The sequence below is a fragment of the Biomphalaria glabrata genome, chromosome 11 (genome assembly GCF_947242115.1).
Source record: "Biomphalaria glabrata chromosome 11, xgBioGlab47.1, whole genome shotgun sequence".
In the NCBI taxonomy this organism is placed as follows: Eukaryota; Metazoa; Mollusca; class Gastropoda; family Planorbidae; genus Biomphalaria; species Biomphalaria glabrata.
The window spans coordinates 14,201,597-14,223,268 of NC_074721.1; the positions used below are offsets into that span (position 1 = coordinate 14,201,597).

Here is a 21,672-nt window from a genome sequence, read left to right on the forward strand (position 1 = left end):
ATAGGTGGACAACGGCTTTGTCAGCATGAAATGCGGAAAATAAACAGGTCGCAACTCAACTGGGTTTGCGGAGTCAACAACGCTATCATTCTTAATCTTCGGAATCGAAACCATTGCCATTAATTTTAGGCCTATTATAATTAGATCTACAGTATCAATAATAAATCTGTGTGATTAACAACATTTTGACCCATTGGTTTTTTTTTGTTGTTGTTGTTTAGCGCGATTTCATGCTTTTAGATTTCTGAATGCGCTATGATCTTATCACTTATATGGACCACTTGGGAAAAGAGGGAGGGTAAGAAAGAAAGAAGGGGGGGGGGTATCTGAGTGAAAGTTACCGTGGTCGCTTTTGAAATGCATTTTATAAAAAGGTTTTACGACTTGAATTCGAACTCGAGGGCTGAAACCTATATGCTAACCACTGTGCCATTGAAGTGCTTATGAAAATGGAAGGTTTTATAGTTATCTATTGTTAGTTTCAAACTTTTAAGTGACGATCTAATTCTCTACGCAAAGTATAAAGAGGTCTAATTCAACATTAGACCACCACATCAGTCAAGTACCAGTTCTTTCCCTTGTTCGATACCAAACACAGTAATTAATTACAATAAATAATTAACTAATTGTTTGTTTCTTTGTTTTTTGTATTGATTTATGTGTTGCCTAATTGTGCAAAATTTCAACTTTATCCGGGGATGGGAAGATGAAAAAAATTGCGTGTACGAAACTTGTAGGCCTACTTCAGATCGAGTGAGTTGACATAGGTTTTGTAAAAATTAACCGCTAACCTAGCTAATGGACCATGTTCAGTACAGTTGATATTCAAGATCCAATTTGTTCTTGATCCTTTTCAAATTATGAAAACTTATTTCATCTGAAAATATTATATACTCCTTGCTTAATACTTCATAATATAATCCTCCACAAGTGGACCGTTTCTTCATTGTATTAACAAGCGATTATTTTTAGCTGGTAAATGCATGAAAATACGTTGGAAAAAAAAAAGAGACAATATCATTTTTCTCAGTCGATGGGGAGGGTCCATTGTCGCATTAATGCACAAAAAGTGTAGATACGGGACACACACACATATGCACACAAATCAATGACGTCATCGTTAATATCAATTTTCACGAAAGCTCTCGCCATTGTTTATCCTTTTAATGACTAGCACTAGAGAGTTGCCTTCCCTTGTGATTCAACCAACACCGGCCACTCATGTTCGTAAACTTTGGTCATTGTGGTCTTACCCTCGCCGTGTCGTTCTTCGCAACCAAGACAATCTTAATTTTACTTCTCAGAAGGCAAAACCTTTTTTTTTCCAAATGTGAAAATTACAGTAAGTATCCTTTTTTAAAAAATATTTTAAGTGCTAAAATGTAGACTAAATTAATGACGTCTTAAATTGTCTATTCTTTTAAGTTAAATTTTTAACCGTTCAGGGTAACGCTAAGTAGCACTTTTAAAAAGACTTAAATGTTTCTCTTCTCGGTAACATAATTATTGCTATTGTAACACTTTACATTATTTTTTCCCCTCTTAAAGTTTTTTTCTTTATTTTTTATAAGTGTCAGAAATGGGTTCTTCATTGCCCCCCCCCCCCAGTAGGTTAGTCTATTACAGTGTTTTCCAAACTGTGTTTCGTGGAACACCTTAATAAGTGTTCCACTAACTACTGGAATAAGTAACTAGTTGGCCACCACGTAATCTATGTAAAATATAAGCAACGTGTTTCGCTAAATATTCAGAATCTGCCAAGTGTTCCGTTAAAGAAAAAGTTTGGCAAACGCTGGCCTATTACTTTGATAATTGATGTCTAGTATTTGTTTGTTCTACATGTTTCGAATGACCGTTTGGAAGATAATAACACCCTAGCCCAAACTTCCTGGAGAACGAAGGGATGGCGGCGGGCTGTGTTTAAACTCGGGGCTATTGAAATGACAGTTTAGAGCGCATGACCCTTGAGGTTTGCGAAGAATATGGAATTAAAAAAAATATCACCAGCATGCAATAGGTTGCTTTTTTTTAAAGAATTCTATAGGAATTTTTTTATTTCCTTGTTTTCACTTTAAGCGAGGCCTATCTAAGGGATCAATTAAACATATTGAACAGTGAACTTTTTCGATGTACACAGAAGTTTCCATGAACTAAATAGAAACGTCTCTATGAATGATGTCAAGGGGCGTTATTTACGTCCCTGTTCAATTTAGAGAGCGTAGATGTAGCGTGCATGTAAGCGTGCTTGAGTTCTTTTACCTGTTCTGATGCCAATGCACATATAACCAACAAACCACGTTTAAGACACACAGTCAAAGTCCAGTCTTAGCAGATTTGTTTAATTATATAATATAATTAAAGAAGGATATTTATATAAAATGATACAGGATAAAATAGAGTAATACAAGGGTTATATAAAATACATCACATAATAAATCAATATCCAAGGAAATCCACAATACAGTCCCCTAAATACATATCCCTCATAAGAAAATATTTACCCCCAAAAAAGTATACACTCTAATAATAATAATAATAAGGCTTGTCTTCGAGTCCGAAGATTAGTGAGGAATGCAGTATTTCCCGTGGGTGCGCAGATCCAGCTGTGACCTACATATTTTGCCACATCCAGTGCAAGCATAACCATTGTCCGCAGGTGGTCGATTTAGATTTTCTTTTCGCCGTCTGCGTTTGTCCTCTAATAAGATTCCAGGAACAACTAATTTATGTTTCCCATCATGCCCTCTCTTAATCACCCTGTTTCACGTGGTAGTCTCATTTTCTATGTTCTTCTTACTAGTAATCATGTAGTTAATCATTTGCTTTAATTTGCTGTCTATCTGACCAAGATATAACCATCTCTTCAGTGACCTTCTCTGTCAAGTAGGCTAAGGACTAGCTGGTGCAAATACTTTTAGCTTCAATTGTGTTCTGATCATAACATAAACAGCCGTCTACCACATAGTGTCTCTACAGAGAGTGAATATTTCAGTACCTTACACTGAACCATAGATTTGTCAAGTCACAAATTGTGTTCTGATTTGACTTGGAAATTCTAGCGCCTGATCTCTCTTCAAGGCATAAAGTCTTAAGATAGAGGACAGCCATCAGCATAGAACAAAGAGAAAAACAAGTATTATATAAAAAAAAAACTTTTAAAAAAGGCTATCAAAAGGGAAAGAATTCCGCCTTTAAAAATACATCTATCAATAATGTACAAGCTATTTCCCTTATTCGATATCAAATGAAAATAATTAATTACCAATAATTAATTGACTAATTGAGTATTTTTGTTTATTGATTCACATTTTGTTAGGTGCAATAAATAATTGTTTAAAGTATCAACTTGATAGGAGAATGTGTGAGGGAAAAATAATGTTAATAGTTGTTTAACGGGACAAAACCCAACACATTTTTTTTAGTTATATTTGTGAATATTGAAGTATTGTTTCTCTTGTTGGTATCGAACAAAATAATGAATTACCAGTAATTAATTTTCTAATTGGTTGCTTTTTTATTTTTGATTCACCTCTTGTCTATGTCAATGAATAATTGTGCAAAGATTCAACTTGATTCAAGAATGGGTGTGGAAGAAAAAAATAGTTTTTTTTTTTCTACCAGACAGACATACAGATAAAAAAAAAAAGACAGAGTGATTTGATATACGCTTTGTAAAAAAACAAAGAGAAAAAGCAACAGACCTAACCTGTCCATGTCTTGTGTGTGGTCAGCTTTTCAAAGCGAAAAGTGGACTTCACAGTCACATTGAAATGAGTTTGTGCTTATCGACAATGAATAATTGTGCAAAGTGTTAACTTGATCCCAGTATGGGAAGTGGAAGAAATAGCCTGTACAAGATTCCATCCAGATAGACCTTTTTAAAGTCCTCCCCCCACCCACCCAAAAAGGGAAGAAAACGGTAAGCTTCAACTATATCTATGAGACTGTACGCTATAAAATACATGTCTAACCTTTTATTTGGATTTATTATTTTTCTCAACATTCATAAACTACTAAATCATTAAGTAAAACCAAATTTTTACTATTACATCTACTGTAGGCCTAATTTAGGTCAGACAAAAAAAAAATCAATCCCTGCTTCATGTTACAATAATATAGTAAACTCAACATTAATATTGTATTAGTATTTGAAATACGAAACATAATTTGCAATATTATCTTATCTTATCTTATATAATACAGACGTTACTTCAAAAAAGAAGATGATTACGTCCTACGCGTCATGCATTTAGTCATGCATATTAACCAATGACTTAAATTCTGCCAAGTCACTGGTTTTCCTGGCTAGCTCAGGCAACCCATTCCATGCTCTAATAGCACTAGGGAAGAAGGAGTATTTGTACAAATTTGTCCTAGCATATGGGACGAGGAATGTGCCTTTATCTTTGTGTCTTTCAGAGTATTTTATTAAATTTTGTTTTTGTATTTGAAGATTATGGTTCAGTGTTTTATGTATGATTGCTACTTTACTTTTGAGCCTTCTGTCCTGAAGGCTTTCTAAATTTAGTGATTTTACTAAAGGTGTTACTCTAGTCAAATGTGAATATTCGTTTGTTATGAATCGCACTGCTCTATTTTGTGTCTGTTGAGATCAAACCCGCGACGCTCTATCAACTTAGCTAACCCGCCACACTACAATATGCAAAATTTTAGCTTGAAATAAATAATTTTTTTTTGTTTTTATTTTATTTCGACCAACTTCCATCTTTTGACTATTGAATAGGTGAGAAGATAGTAAGCTAGAGAGAAAAAAGAGTGTGAACGAAAGAGAGAGAGAGAGAGAGAGAGAGAGAGAGAGCGAAAGTGATAGGCCAATAGTTAAGACCAATATTTTTATGAAGTCATGCCTCTGAGTAGTATGTTTTCCTTAGAGATTTCTTTAATAAAATGACATTTAGTTTTTTTTTGTTTTTGTTTTTATATTCAAACAGATGAAGGGAGCTAACAAAATCGAAACATTGACACTTGTTGGAAAGATTTGCAGAACTGAGGCGACACTATTGCTAGCTCTGTCTCTGTTGTTTACCTTTAACTTTGACGTGTGTAGGACAACTATGCTGTCAGTTAGAAATTACACCAAAGTTGTCGGATGCTACGCCTCTTCAGATGAAAGCTTGGTAGTCAGCAAATGTTTAGAGAGAAAGATGGCGATAAGTTTTCTGCACTGCATCTCTCAGTGTAGCTCTTCCACATCGTGCAAGGGAGTTGTGAAAGACAGATTAGGTGGCTGCTACTTTTATGCTGAGTGCGAATATATATACTTGGGGAACTGCAAACTGGAAGACCCCGTCACTATAGCAGTTTACCTGGACATTGTCAATTTTACACATGCAAGCGAAGGTGGAGAAACTACCAGCGCTACCAACAGCGGAACCCGCTGCATTCCAGTAAGTTCTGGCACGAGCTGCGAAAGTGGTCCAAAGCTTTGCAACGACTCCAATTCCACTGGCTTATTTTGGATCGAAGCGAGGCTCGCCAACTTGACTCAAGTCCTATGCGAGGTGACCTCCTCAGGGGAAGTCAAAGTCTACGCCTTCAAAAATGACGGAACAGCTGACCACAACAAGAGCTGGTCACTCTACTCCCAGGGATACTACATCAACGACAACAACTTTTGGCTGGGTCTGGAGAACATGAGATCTGTGATCAGCAGCAACTTTACCAACATGAAACTGGAACTGGTATTTAACAGCAACGCATATAATTTCAATTGGGATTACAGCGGAGTGGCCATTTCAAACTCCTCCACACATTACACACTCACCTATGCCAATTCGAAAGTCAACAGCAACTTCTGGAATCTTCTGCTAAAGAACTGTCTAGTGTCGGGTAAGTCGTTTTCGACTATCGATAGCGACAATGATGATGACAGTGACGACCTTGCCGCCCAAGGAAACTCTGGATGGTGGTTTGAAGACACGGGCATTTACAATATTTTAATATGCAACCCAATGGGAAGACTGACGTCGACTTCCGGAAAGATGACATTTTTTGGAATAGACGTGGAGAAATATGCCAATATGTTTACTTACGTAGGCATGTACTTTTATAAGTAACTAATAACGCAAAATACAATAATCAAAGGGAGATAAATAGTGTATAATTTCAATACTGGTATTAATTTTTATTCTTTAATTTTTATTCTTTTATAATTTTTTAAAATCAACTATTGTTCAAATGTTTATAGAATTGATTCTGACCAGTAAATAAACATTTTAAATCATATTTCATGTTTTGTTATAGCGTTTCTTTAGAGATGTATATTTATTTGAAAGCGCACAGTCTAGCAATAAATGAACGTCTCATGGAAGTATAAATTGGGTTGTGTCACTGAAGATCTGATAAATGTACAAACTGTAAACGCTTAGTTTTCTAAGGTATAATAGGACAAGCTAGCACTTACATCACCATGTAATATATGTATATTAGCATTGCCATTTTCCCCTTAAAAATGTAATTTAACTTGTGAGTTATTAAACATTGAAATTTACGCTATTAACATGTTACAAGTATTGGTATTGTAAATATCTCTGTCTGTGTCTCTCTCTCTATCCTAATTATCCTCACACCCCCTCTCTCTATTATTCACTTTTTATTTCTCTCTAAAGCTTTTTCTTGTATCTCACATTCCATGTCATTAGCTCTCTCTTTCTCTCTCTCTCTCTTTCGCCATCTGTCTCTATTTTTCTCTTACCTTCTCTTTCTCACTCTCTTTGTCTCACACTCTCTTTTATTTTCACTCACTATTTTCCTCACATTCTCTAACCTTATTTTCTTCTTCACTCTTACCCCTCTCTCTCTTACACCCTTTCCAACTTTCTCTCTCTTTTCTCTGTGTCATTTACTTTCTTTCAAAACACAGTCACCGTATAACGGAAGGGAAATAAGAAACACAAATCCAATTTGAAACATATTCAAGCAAAAAAACTGGCCACAATTATAAGATAAAAAAAAAATAAGATTATATTTGATCATATTTTACTTGACATAAAGTGAAGACTGTCTTACATTTTGCGCTGACTTGACATTGTATCACAATAAGTGAATGTCGCGCTCTGGAAAACATAAACAATATATGCATTTGAAAACAATCTTTAATCGGATAGATATATAGACCCTTGAATGACCCTTCTTTGTAAAAATTATAGCTTTTATATAGCGCCACTTTGAAGCTTATAGCATTTGTGGACCTGTGGGGGAAGTGAGGTATCTGGAAGAAGGTTTTCCATGCTGCCTTTAGTAAACACAACTCTGCTCTAGTCGGGTGTCCAAACTCTAGCCTTTTCATAGGTAGCCAACCAAGCGTACTTGGCCTCTCGAATATGACCCCACTTCTAATTTCCTATAAACTCGAAGATGGCTATGGAGTCGAATACTTGCTCTAAAAAGCCGGCCAAATAATGACATGGGTAGGTTGTGTCTGCTGCTTGCCTGCCTCTCTTCTCGCGTTTTTTTTTAAAAGATCTACGTTCTTTCATGATTGACAGTGATATTTTAGCAGAGTGGTTTTTCAGAGCAATGGGGTGATGAATACTAAACTCTGATTTCAATGACGGCTGGGATTACTAATGGGTATGCTCGGATGTGCTTGAGTTAGTCCTCAAGTGTGATATTTTTGTGATAATCTTTTGCTTTCCATATAAAAATTCAAAAGACATTCGGATAAATTATTTTCCCTTAGTATAAGTGAAATTTAAATTATTTTTTGTAAAGTATTAATTTTAAACTCTTTACACTAATCTATCAATCAAAACTTTTTTTTAAATACAAATTTTGGGCGTTTCTTCAAAAGTGCCCGAAGAGTGCTTCACTCGACAATGCAGTCATAGAAGTGTTAAATCTTTAAAAAAATCAATAATACACAAATATAGGCTGTTGGGTAGCAGGGTAACTATACAATTTCCAGAATTCCTCTGGCAATATGGTAGTACCACTGAGTTTCTAGCTGTATTTAAGCATGAATACAATAGTTAAATCTTAGAAATGGTACTCCATTACAGCTCTATGGTTCAATTAGTTTCTAATTTACTCATTGAAACTTTAAACTTGTTTTAAAAAAAAGCCTCCCACAGCTCCCCCCAACCAGACCAATTTAAAAGATTTAGGTATGGATTAATTATGTTAAATTAATTAATTAATTAATTAAATTCAGAAATTATTTCTTCGTCTTGTCTGGCAATTCTTTTTTGCGTGTTCTCGTACTTTCTTATGCCTTTCTCCAGTCAACGCCCCTGCTGCTAATTGATGTAGAGGAATCCGATATAAATACAGAGCATTAATCAATCAAAGCGCTCCCAGGGCGCTGCAATACTTAGTGTCGGGCGCCTTAAGACGTACTCACCATTGACATTGGGGTGCATCCACACGTGGTCGTATTCTGGTCTCTTGTAGTCTGGCACAGTTTGAAACAGACCTGAGGCAATTGCAAAGTTTGTAGGCTACATGTATTAAAGAAGCCTACACAATCAAACATTAATGTTATTATATAGGCCTTATAAGACAGGCGTAAGTCTTACAAATAATAATAAATAAATATATCTTAAGATTATTGTGCTATTCAACTTATTGTACAGTGACAGTTCAACCCAGCACGCTACAATAGAGGCGGGCAAAATCGGCGCTAGCATATTTATGTAATCTTGTCTACATATTGTATGATCATCCAATTGTAATTTTGATCTCAAAATCAATATGTTCAGTTTGATCATTTATCATGCATACGTGCGTGGCATGACGTAACGTTTTGCAGGCCTATTTGTACCAGTTGGTAAGCAGATTGACCATATGAATACTTTACTACATGATTTTAAAACTATACGAATATTAATTAAAAATGAAAACATAACACTGGAAAAGGAATTATAGTTATCGTGGAGAATTCTCGATAACGTATTTGTAACATACATCAGATTTCATCAGCCAGGAAAACCAACGACTTAGCAGAGTTTAAATCTCTAATTAACATGCGTGACTAGAAAGACACATGGATGCACGAGGGACGTAATTATCTTGTGTTAAGAAGGGACGTCTGTAATTTATAAGATAAGGAGCAAGACGATCCCTAAAATTAACGAACTACTCGCTTCCACAGTGAGTATGATTATACACATTTTATAAGAGAATATTAAACAAATCTAATCAATAGCCGTCCTGCCATTCATGCTTTCCATTCTACGGCAATCCCGCTGACACATTTGAGTACCAGCCCACAGGACATTGGCCAAAGTCCCCACATGGCTAGTCCGCCCCTGCTCTACAATATCTTGTGCATGTGACCTCTATTAGAAGTAGTCCTTGATAACCTTGTCTTGTTTTGATTACATTTATATTGACAAAGAATGCACCCATATTGATTGACTCACATCAATCACGAAATGTACAATGTATACAAGCATTTGTACTCACGCGGTCTTAGTGGAAGACCTGTACCATTTGTTGGATTAGGTCGTGTTCGCTGAAGTTTCAGGTCTGACAAGCAGGATTAGGGGACCGGGTGTACGACGTGCAGATCTAAAGACATTGTTCAAAGTGACTTTATATAAAGAAGTGCTCCCTCCCTCCCTTCCACTATAGAGACAAACAGACGTGCTTGAGTGAGTGAATAAATGTGCCGTTGTGTTAGCCACATTATACCATCGTTAACTTTTGGGCAAGTATTCTTTTGTGAAATTAATTTTCTGTACACGTTATTTTGTGCTACAAATGGAAGTGCTTAGAAAATATTGATTCTGTAGTGCTAAAAAGTGCATACAAATGATCCTATACCTTTTAAAAAACAAAGCTTAACACTTCCATTAGTTTGTACACCGGATACACCACAAAGCGAGCTATTTATAGTTCTCTGACTTGTATGGAAATCTCCGATAATATAACGTTTAGTATGGTATAGGATTGTCTTTAAAAGTTGTTTTGCAAGTTGCGTTGATAAAATAGTTTATGTTATTACGTTCTCACTATATCAGATTAAATCAATAAAAGCAAAATAATGTCTCTTAATATTCGTACCGGTCCTGTAAACAGAGAAATGGTAGGGGGAGCCACTGCCACAAGTCTCCATGTTGGCCGGGTCACTCTCGCTACATAGCGCCTGGCACATCTTCTTGTTCACTTGGTTTGCTGGCTGGTCCAGTGTACTAGTGCAGCAACACCTGGTTACACGCTGGAAACTACCCCATTCAGCATTAAGTCCTCGTGAACACACTTTGTATTTACTATTGTTTCAATTATTGTAGATTAAATTGTTAACATTACACTGTTTTAATGTGGCTGTCTGGTCGTGTGATAAGTGCTTCGGATTATCAGCCAGTGGGTCCCATGCCAGACCATTCGTTATAGGTCTCAATAAGACTCAACACTGAAATGCAACGTCACTATCTTTGAGCAGTGTTTTACTGGTTTAAACTGCCCACAGGTTGTGACATTGCAGGTCAGTGATCAGGCCTTCTATAACAATTGGTCTCGTCCCATGCTCAACTCTGCCGTCCTGCACTAGGTTTTGGTCATTAAACAGGACATAATCTTCATTTGAAAAGGACCGCCCGAAACTTGAAAAAGAGACATTGACCTACTTTGAGTTTTATAAGGTTTGTGTAAGAGGACGTTATAGATTAGGGCTTATGATGAACTACTCTTCCCATTTCTGTGGTCAATGCTCTTAAAGTGTTTTCTGGCAAGCACAAAGTACAAGATAAGACAAGAAGTATTTGACACCCTCGTGAACCATTAACTTAGCTCTGATGACTCACACTACTAACCTTTACTTTTACCCACTAGAACTGGAGTTTAATGGTTCATTATCTATTGAACAATAGCAACAAAAGCTCCAATATTAAATATTATCTTAAATAGTCTATAAAACATATAGTAAAAATATTTTAATTAACTACGCGGATTCAATAATAAACTGGACGCCAATATATAATGCAAATAGTTAAACTGTTAATACTAAAAGTCTACTTTATGAAATACTAAAATCGCTACATTTCTTTTTAAATAAAAACTAATGACGAGCTTTTTTTGTGATTTGGTGTCCAACTTGTTGACGGCACTAGAATGTTGGGTCTTTACTCTATATAGACATTACCAGTATGCAGACTTGGCCCTTGGGGGAAATTTCAAAATAAGTAGACAAAATAAACAATGTCAAGGACTCTCCATTGAAAGACACATGTTGCCAACTAAACAATACAAACTACTTTGTGCTACAACCGAAAGAGTTTAAAATATTACTCTACATTGCTGAATAGTACACACAATATGTAAGGTTGAATAAATTACTTTGATTATCAATACTTCCATATTCTGAACATCGGATACATCTATAAGCTTGATATTTATAGATTTATCTCAGTCTCGAATACGCCTTAGTTATATATTTTAACAAAAGCTCTGTCCTTTATGTTTTTAAAAACCTTGAGGTCCGAATTGGTTTAGATAATACACGAATGAAATATAAAACCCAAGATTCCAAAACTAAAGTCAGTTCACCAAAGAGGAATGATGCTGCCACCCTACTTACAGTTATGGCGGCATAAAGGTAAGCATTCTCTTCACAAACATCCATACACATTGCTGCTCTAAGACGCTGAGTGGTGAAAGAAAAGGGGCAGAGAGTATTCTCATCACTTGTATAGTAGCAGCCGACAAAATCTGGTAGAAATGTCAAGCAGACGGCATACATAGATGGCATTGATATCATCGAATAAGACATTATTACAAGAAAGAAAAACAAAGATAGAAGATGGTAAGAAATATCATTGCATTTTTACATATCTTACGTTTCTTCCCAAATACTAGTGAAAACTTGGTGAACTGAGGCTCTTCTATGTAACCTGTAAGAAAAAGGGTGTATATTTATATATATCATCTTATAAAACACAGACGTTACTTCAAAAAAGATGATTCCGTCCTATATTGAACTCCAGTCAATGACTTCAGACGCACAGAAAATGTCTGGTTAGTATCTAATAGACCAAACATGAAGCTAAATAGAAAAACACTTGGAAGATTATCTAAGGGAAAAGACTCCACATTTACAACTACATTTCTCAGTAATGTATAATTTATTTCCTTCTTTCGATATGGAACAAAATAATAAACTATCAATATCTAATTGGTTAGTTGTTTTTGTGTGTGTGTGTGGATGGATTCGTGTTGTGTTTGTTAAAATAAATAATTATGTAAAGTTTCAACTTGATCCGAGAATGAATGTGGGAAAAATATGTTTAAAATTTGTATAAATCTTGCCAACCACTTCTTATTTCCAATCAAGTTGAAACTTGGCACAATTATTCATTGCCCAAACAATAAAAAAATTAGATAATTAAAATTGTTTTAGGCAGAAAAGGTGCTTTTTTTTGGTAGAGTTAAGGTAATTCTGAATACCTGTATAGTAGATGCTGAAGTGGGCAGGTGCGCCACAAGCTTGTTTTTTGTCCCCTAGACATGGGCTAGTGCAGGCGGAGTTCTCTTTGACAGACACGGCTCTCAACGTCACTGCACAGCAACAGGTTTGACCTTCCTTGTTGAGCAAAGATAGTGGATACCATTGATAGGCGCCTGTATTATGTCTACTACATATATGTATCTACCCAAATACAATTGAAGTAAAACTTTACTCTTTATGTATGGCTTCGTCAATTTATACAAAGCTTATATCAACTCTGTCTGTCTGGTAAAAAGTTTGTACACGTTATTTTTCCCACACGCATTCTCGGATTAAGTTGAAACGTTGCATTATTATTCATTGGCATATACAGGACATGAATCACTAAAAATCACCAATAAGTCTAATAATGGATGGTAATTAATTATTTTGTTTGATACCAACAAGGCAAATTAATCCTTCAGTATTCACAGATATGACTTATTATGTAGGATTTGGTCCCCTTAGATAATTGTACACGTTAGTTTTCCTAGTCCCATTCTCGGATCGAGTTGAAACCTAGAACAATTATGGATCTTCCTTCATAAAACATGAACCAAATTAAAAATTAAACAATAGTGAATTAATTATTGGTAATGATTATTTGATTTGATATTGATAAATGGAATAACTTGTACATTATTGAGAGATATAGTTGTAATTGTGGAGTTCTCCTCCCTTAGATAACCTTTGTTTTCTTTTTAAAGGATTTAAAAAAAAATGTTTTGCTTGTTAACTTTTATTGATAGATATTGACATCTTTCAAAGTCAATTAACATATGAACTACCGAGATGTTAGACGATTAAAACTATATTTCAACTCAACCCAAAACTAAAATCAAAACACATCGTTCTGTCTTTCATCTTTCGTCAGCCATTCACCCATTTTTACAAAGCTCACTCTGTCTGTCTGTATGTCTGGGTGGAGTGTTTTTAAGTTTTTTTTTCTCCCACTTCTCATTCTCGGATCAAGTTTAAATTTTGCACAATTATTCACTCTCGAAGACAACATATGTATCAATTTTTAAAAAAATCACTTCACTAATTAGTTGTAATTAATTAATTTTATTTTATATAGAAAAATAGGAAATACATCTTGCAGAATTGAGAGCTATCGCAGTGATTGTGTTGTGCTTTCCCTTTTTTAAAGCTGTGATTTTTTTTATAAAGCATTTTTATATTTTGCTTGTTATAAGCTCATCTGCAACAATCGCAACTTAAAAGCTACATCATTATCTATCTGCCAATACAAACACATAGGCCTACATACACCCAGTAACACATGCCTGTAGACTTTGTATTTTTAGCGATAAATAACATGGGCGTAGCCAGGGGGGGGTTCTTGGGGTTCAAACCCCCCCCCCCGAAACGAAATGCCCCCGGGGAACGGAATTAAGTGACTGAATTTTGCTTTCATTTTGTTTATTTTAGGTGAGATTTTAATACTAAATCATCACTTACCACAGCACAGCCGAGGCAGTTTTGAGTTAAAAACCCTCTACCAGGGGGTTTTGAGTTTAAATCCCCCTACCAGGGGGTTTTGAGATTTAAAAAACCCCTATCAGGGGGTTTTGAGATACAAATCCCTCTACCAGGGGGCTTTGAGTTTAAAACCCCCTACAGGGTGTTTTGAATTTTAAACCCCCTACCAGAGGTTTTTGCAGTTAAATTCCCCTCTTCTATAAAACAAAACAAAAAAAAATGCAAACAACAATCCCCAAATTCCAACAGCACAGTTGAGGAAGATTATGATTTTAAAACCCCCTCCAAAATTTACGATAAACCCCATCTTCAATATTAAAAAAGCAAATTACACAATCAAAATTCTATGAGCGTAGCCAAAAGGGTTTTGAGTTTAACCCCCCCCCCCTCCAGTAGGGGTTTGAAGCTAAAAAGTACCTCTTCAATATAAAAAAAAGCAAATTACACACTATAAAATCTATGAGCGTAGCCAAAGGGGTTTTGAGTTTAAATCCCCCTCCTCCAGATGGCTTTTTCTTTAAAGTTTAAAACCCCTCCAGGTGGTTTTGAGTTTAAAATTCCCCTACAGAGCGTTTAGAGTTGAAAACCTCTCTCTTCAATATTATTTTAAAGCAAACTACAGTCACCAAATTCTAAGATCGTAGCTAAATGGGGTTTTGAATTAAAAACAAAACAAAAAAACTCGGAATCCCCCCACCCCCAAAACCCTCCCCGAAAAAAAATCCTGGCTACGCCCATGATAAATAATGATAATACTTTTAGTCTTCAGCGATTAATGAACTTGTTATTTGTTTTACATGTTTCGGATGTTCCTTCGGAATTGAAAATGATGACATTCAAACCCAAGCCTCCAACAGGATGGCGAATTTGTTGTAGCCCAGAGCGTATACCAGACGACCAGGCTTCCATCGTATTGTTGGCTGCGGGATCTGAGCTCTTGTCAAGAAGTTTGAGTGAAATAGTTTCCCTAAGATTTTGAAATCTAGTTTACCGGGCGAGTTAAATTGACTATGTAATCTACTTTGACATGACCCGTTAACAACAAGATAAAGTGCATGCTTTTGATATCAATCAAAATAACAACAACAACTTCTCTTATACAATTCTAGGAAAACTGTCCTGTTCCCTAAATCCTAGCTTATAGTGATACATCAAATGTTAATTCGTTCTTTTTCATTTCACTCTCTAATTTTAATCAGACTACATTTCAACGAGTCTATCACACGAACACCGATATCGACCTTTTGCTATAAAGTAATTAGAGCGTATTGTTTGCCATTGATTACATTCGAGGGCCATTTATTCAAAGCTTTACAAGGGAAATACTCAACCGTTTCGAAAACCTTTTTTGAAGGTAAATATATTTTTTTAACCACTCGGGTAATACTTTATAAATTTGAATCCATTGGAACATTGGCACGGAATTGTGATATTAATACTTGAAAAATGTATTCAGTATATGAAAAACAGTAACGGAGTTAGAAACTTTAGTGCTGAAACAAAAAATATTAAAATAAGACATGTTACAAATTATAACTGCACTAAGCTACAAAAAAATATTTAATGAAAGAGTTGAAGAAAATAACATAAAAGATATTCAAGATAGTCAAGTTACACTTTCGGTTCGGAGGTCCGTGGCTCGAGTCCTTCTTAGTCCTTGAAGCTTATCTTTGTTTCATCTTATTTTCTTCACCTTTTCCTCTCAATAGCCTCTTTACATTTAATTTATCATTACTACCATTATAAGTTACATGTCATGTTTATTCAATGAAGATAATATTATAAGCGAATAATAAGTTAAAGTGATGCCACCCTTTATTTTAGATTGAAAGGCTTTTCCCTTCGCTTTTTTTCTCCAGCATATTACAGGATGTCACCATCCTCACGCTGTTTCTCAATGGGCCGTTCTATGGCACACACCCGCACGACTAAAGTAGACGGAATATGTGAGAGTTTCCTCGGTGTGCTCGGCCTTCGGCCTCGCCTTCAACCCTTGCCATCGGTTATAAGGATGTAACAAATTTATATCTGCTTGGATTGACAGAACAGTTGTCCAGGCAGGCCAATGGAGAGAAGTTTTCCTAGAGTCTTACGACAGATACAAAGAGTTTGCAGACAGTTGACCTACTTACCTTGAGTAATGCAAAACGCTGACGCCGTGCCCAACATTCTTCGAGACATTTTTGGACGTTAGCAACGATCGTGTGTGGGACATGAGTCACAAAGTCATCCCGCCATTCGTGTGTCATCTGGAAACAGCCAATGTATGCCGAGTGGCCAGGCAGCTTAGCTGCGGATAGAAACAAAAGGATGTTTTTATAAAGCTTATATCAACTCACTATATCTGTCTGTCAGTCAGTCTGTCTGTCTGGTAAAAAGTTTGTACACGTTATTTCTCCTACATCCTAAATAAATATTTATTGGTATAGACAAGACATGAATCAATAAAAAATCAACTAATTAGTCAATTAACAACTACTTAATTACTTTTTTTTATACCGATTTGCCATAATGGGGAGTTAATTATTTCTGAGCTATTGTAAAGACTAGAGTGATTCCCCTTATGAAGTTTATATAAGGGCATGTAGACCGTGTTGAGTTGCCACTTGCTCCTGAGTTACCAGCTTGACCACTGGACCTGTGTTGTAAATTGTATTTTTTCTGTTGGTGGTCGTGTGTCTTGGATAGTCGGGAGAAGTGTGCCATGCTCTGGAGATCTTTGGGCTAAGTATATCTTTAGTCATTATTGTATTTTATATAATGTATTAATTAGTAGATATAGTCTCAAATGATTTCCAGGCAGTATGTTTTACCCTGATGTTCTGCATCCTGGGGTACTCCCAAATGCTCGGCCGGTCCTACAGGTTGCGGGGCCCTATGCGAAACGGATTGCGCGGGGCCTAATTTGCGTTGTAATAAGGATAATAAGTGAAAATTAAGATTTTATATTAGAAAAAAAAATCGTCTTTGCGTTTTATTTATAGTTTACTAAGTACAAAATCACTGTTAAATTAACTTTACAGTAGATTTCCAACAAAACGCCGATAAACATTCAGATCTGCCTTTCAGATTTACTATCGACTAGCAAAATATTGTTTTTTTTTCCGAAGAGGTCGAGATAGAATTAGATCTATATTTGTATGCCAGTGACAATTAAAGTAAACTAAGTATTTGAACTTCTTATTTTGATTAAACTTCAGCTTATTATTACATTTGTATTCAATGAAAGCTGACAAAGCTGTTTCGTTATGTTTGTTTTTTTTTAATCGCGAGTAGGATTGGCGTTTTTCCATATTGAATGACACCCCAAAATGACAATTTTGTCTGTTTTAAGGAGATTTGCATCAGTTTTCACAAGATTTTAATAATTTCATCAGATTTTTATGACTTTTTCTTATATTTTATAATTTCAGGAGAATTACAGGAGCCCTTTAATAAGTTAAAATGGTTTAATTTAATAATTTACACCTAGAATTCGCATCGCGCGGGGCCTATGAAAGTGCGGGGCCCACTGCGGCCGCATAGGCTGCAGTGGCCTAAGACCGGCCCTGCCCAAGTGTGACATATTTTTGGCCTTGTCTCTGAGGGATTCAACCTGTATTGAATCATCAGATAGGCTTTAGCGAACGGATGTCTATAGGTGGGATTCTATGAAGCTTGTAGGCTCATAGGTTTCCCTGAAGCTTATAGTACATCATGACCCTTTTGTTTATTTGGCTTAAAGTGGCTGTGTCGGCTTGAAGCCTGTAACCCCAGAATGGTCAAAAGTGGTCGTGTTTCGACCTGAGGCCTGTGACCTTTATTTTTCTACACTGATGTGTGAGTTCCAGAATGTGACGATAGTGTATATATTATATGATCAGGGTGGTGTGCCATACAATTTTTGAGTGTCTCTTTTGTTTATTTTGTATTGAGAAGGCCAGTGAGTTGATGGCTATTTATTTACATAGTTGTAACATATGACTAGAGCGGAGTACCATACTATTTTGTATGTGTATCTTTTGTTTATTTTGTGTTGAGAAGACCTGTTCGTTGATGGTCATTTATTTACATAGCTGTAACATATGACTAGGGCGGTGTACCATACTATTTTGAGTCTATCTTTTGGTTTTGTGTGGAGACGGCATGTGAGTTGATGGCCATTTATTTGACTTTTTTTTTTTGTAAATAAACTTTGTATATATGCTTACCTGCGACTTTGTTAAGTCTTGTGTTGCATACATTAGTTTAATTGTATACCTAGAGGTTATACCTAATAACCTAGGCAGTACAAGTAGGGACCAATGTACCTCTGGACGAAGGTCCCAGCACACCTTTAACACTGATCTGTTGATCTAAAATACCTTAACCTAGCTATCAGTCTTATGGGAGCTCGTTATTAACAATAAAGTCGCACGGGGTCTGTTATTGACGATACATCTCATAGACTACCTTTAGCTATACCCGCCAATAGGTAATGTGGATGGCTGCCTGGTCGTGCGGTTTGCGCGCTAGACTGTCGTTCGGATTTATCGACGGTCGAGGGTTCAAACCCTGCCCGCTCCCATCCCCCGTCGTCCTGCGGGAGGTTTGGACTAGGAAGTAAACTATCTTCAACTCTGAAGGAACATCCGAAATATGTAAAACATTTTAATGTGAACTGATAATATTGGTTCTTGAATCCTCTTTAGGTCACAACCGACAAGGAAAATTAATTTGTCAGAATTCTCAGATGTGGCTAAATATGTAGAGTTTGGTCCCTTTAGATAATGGTTCACATTATTTCTCCCAAAGCATTCTCAGATCAATTCGAAATCTTAAATAATTATTTGTTGTACCTAACAAAGAACGAATCAATTAAAAAAAAAACAATAAGTCAATTAATTATTGGTAATTAATAATTCTATTTGATATAAAATATGGGAAATAGCATCTACATTATTGGGAAATAAAGTTGTGAGTGCGGAGTTCTTACCCTTAGATAATTTTTTAAAAGGATTTTTGTTATATTTGCTTGCTCTAAAATTGAAAAATAATTTCGCACTTCGGGGTTGGGGGGGGGTAAGACATAAAAATGCAAAGAGAAAGAGAGAGAGAGAGAGAAAGTGAGAGAGAGAGAGAGAGAGGGAGAGAAAGTGAGAGAAGATACTTGAAAGGTATAAGGCTGAAAGCTGAAAAAAAATACAAGCAACGTCCCAGGTCTTAAGTCTGAGAGTTGTATTTTCTAACAAGCTTAAATAATGCAAGCCAATATCATATTCACATAGAATACTGTACTATTTCATATGATGGCTGCATGTTCGTGCATTATTCGATCCAAACTGTCGTCACGATAGCCCCGAGTTCGAACTCTGCACACTACTATGCCTTGCCGTCCTTGTGATTGTCAAAAGAGTTGAGCTGAAGGCTCTTCAAACTCTAGGCGTGTAAGCTTGCTTGAACAAACCATTCTGTCTGGAAGAGATCCAAGTCAATGTCAATGTAAAGCATTGCTATTTCCGATATATCCGGCACTCCGGGCGCATGGACTGATGGACTAGAATGCATAGCAGAAGGCCGAACAAACCAATGCAATGGGAAAGCTCTCGCATTCCCCTAGACACTCCCCCAGGAGTTTTGTTTTGCTATTCATTTAGCCTAAACACTTCCTCTAGCGATCGTTTCCACCCGAGTGCTACGTTGAGGCAGAAAAAAGTATTCGGGTCCGTAGCTGTCCTGCAGAAGATCTGGGCTAGAATGTATTAATCCTTAAGTAATGAAGAACCCTCCGTAGAATACACAAAACAAATAATGATTTAATTTTTTTAAGGTAGATAATCATATCTGTATTTAAGCTTAGGTCTAACATGTATTATCTCCCTTAACCAAGTAAAATGCCTTAAAAAATGTTCGTCCTACCTTTCTTTATAATAAGTTCATAGCTGAATACAAAGCTGTTCTTAGCTGTTAAAGTTTTACCGAGATCTTTCTCAGACACTGGCGATGTTGTTAAGATTGTTTGAGGAATCATCAAGAAAATTAAAATATCTACAAGTGTTTTACAAGACATTCTGTTCTATCAGACCATAAGCTTCCGTTTCACAAAGACAAATTCAACATTTTGACGTCATCACTTTTTGATAACTGAAGCACTGTTTACTGTCTGAATCTAAACCAGTGGCTCCCAAACTTTTTTGTCTCGTAAACCCCTTGCCATGGTTTCTGATTTTTCGTAGACCCCCTGCTTAACTTGTGTTGCATTATTGCAAATCAATCAACATTTTTTAAAACTAATGTCTAACTGTATTGAGTTTAAGAGTGAAAAGTCAATTTAAAGCTGCATTTGAAGTTCTACAGATTGATACAATTTAAATTTAAACCAATTAAAATAACAAAATATATATTTCTGGAATCAAACACACTGGAAATGTTGGGTTTTTTGTAGGCTCATCATCCATTGCTACGGATATTATGTTTCATATAGGAATTTGCTGTTCTATGAAACATTAAATATTAATTCAGTAATTTGCTTTAGGGATTCTTGTAAACGTTTTCACAAAGAGCAGTTTCTCTTGTATTTCTGGATCTTTCATGTGTGGCTTAAATATTGAGTCCGCAGAATTGTTTTCACTAACAGGAGAAGCGGCGAAGATGAGTAACTAGTGCCAAAACCAGTAAGCTTTGGAAAGGCGGGCGCTTTCTACCCACCTAGCAGAAGAACTGAATTCAAACTTTTGCTGCCTTGCAGCTATACTCAAACATGGGAAAGGTTTTGTGAGTCAACCCTGAGGAAAAATGAGGAGCCAGCAACCCTTAGCCAGTTTGCAGCAAACAGCGCTACATCCTGTCAGGCCCTGCTAGACCGCTGATCCCAAACTGTTTATGTCGTTTGCAAAGAATTACATAAGAAGCTTTTAATGTTATACCACCGATATGCCCTTAAACTGTATTGTTGCTTTAAAAAATTTCATAATATCAGATGTAGGTTTGTGTAATACAAGTTTTTAAAACTACTTCAAGGGCAGGTAAAATCAATGTTTTACCTTTAGTGTTTTCCGAGACATTGTAAGACGCTCACAAACGCATCATCTTCTCTATATGATGTCGAAGAGAGATTTTGTGGGTGTATTCTGAACTTTATCTTTATTTTTCATTTGAATAGCAGTATAAATATTTAAAGGATTAAAGGTACATTTACATATTAGTGTAGGAAATAATTGCATTAATGGGAGTGAAAATTAAAGTCACAAATGAAATGAAATTCATTATCGTAGACCCCCATAGACATCTCATAGACCCCCAATTTATTTTGTCACTTTCGTAGACCCCTTGGAAGTCTTCGTAGACCCCTGGGGGTCTATATAGACCACTTTGGGAATCACTGATCTAAACTTTCTTTTTGAACTGCGAATTTCCACTTCAAAGTTTTCCATGACCGTATCTTACATACTTAGACTTAGGACCACCAGCGCCGAGCACCGTTCAGCGCATAGGGTGGCAAGCTCTACACTACACATACTTTTTCCAGCAGATGCCACGGAATTTAGTTCTCCTAGGAAGGTGTGACTCCATGTTAGACGGTCTAACTTAGACCTGAATTGCCCTGATTTAGCTTTTCCCTTTTTCGGTTTCCATGTTATGATGACTTCTGTAACGTGATTTGTCTAAGGACGTGCTTGTAGAATCTCACACGACGTTAGGTCACCATTTCACTTAGGGGGCGAGTGACTATATATATTTCTTTTCAATCTTTTAGGCGTTTTCCCACTACAGTCTCACTATAAAGC

The 21,672-nt window shown here is 36.2% G+C and overlaps 2 protein-coding genes across 3 annotated transcripts; one reads left to right on the forward strand and one right to left on the reverse strand.

The window, feature by feature from the left end:
• The first annotated feature begins 706 nt into the window (after nt 1-706).
• LOC106054853 (ficolin-2-like) lies at nt 707-6,337 on the forward strand. The gene is made up of 2 exons (XM_056004440.1): nt 707-753; nt 4,953-6,337. The coding sequence occupies exon 2, from the start codon at nt 4,953-4,955 to the stop codon at nt 6,075-6,077; it is 1,125 nt and encodes a 374-aa protein (XP_055860415.1). The 5' UTR covers nt 707-753; the 3' UTR covers nt 6,078-6,337.
• A 616-nt stretch (nt 6,338-6,953) lies between these two features.
• Nucleotides 6,954-19,992, reverse strand: LOC106054852 (uncharacterized). Of its 2 annotated transcripts, XM_056045725.1 has the most exons (8): nt 19,805-19,992; nt 16,060-16,217; nt 12,406-12,541; nt 11,799-11,852; nt 11,540-11,670; nt 10,027-10,180; nt 8,363-8,434; nt 6,954-7,076 (listed from the first exon to the last, which is right to left on the reverse strand). In XM_056045725.1, the coding sequence occupies exons 1-8, from the start codon at nt 19,953-19,955 to the stop codon at nt 7,054-7,056; spliced, it is 879 nt and encodes a 292-aa protein (XP_055901700.1). In that variant the 5' UTR covers nt 19,956-19,992; the 3' UTR covers nt 6,954-7,053. The 2 variants fall into 2 exon arrangements, with proteins under 2 accessions (XP_055901700.1, XP_055901701.1); XM_056045726.1 differs by lacking the exon at nt 10,027-10,180 and having other exon boundaries at nt 6,964-7,076.
• Nucleotides 19,993-21,672: the final 1,680 nt, after the last annotated feature.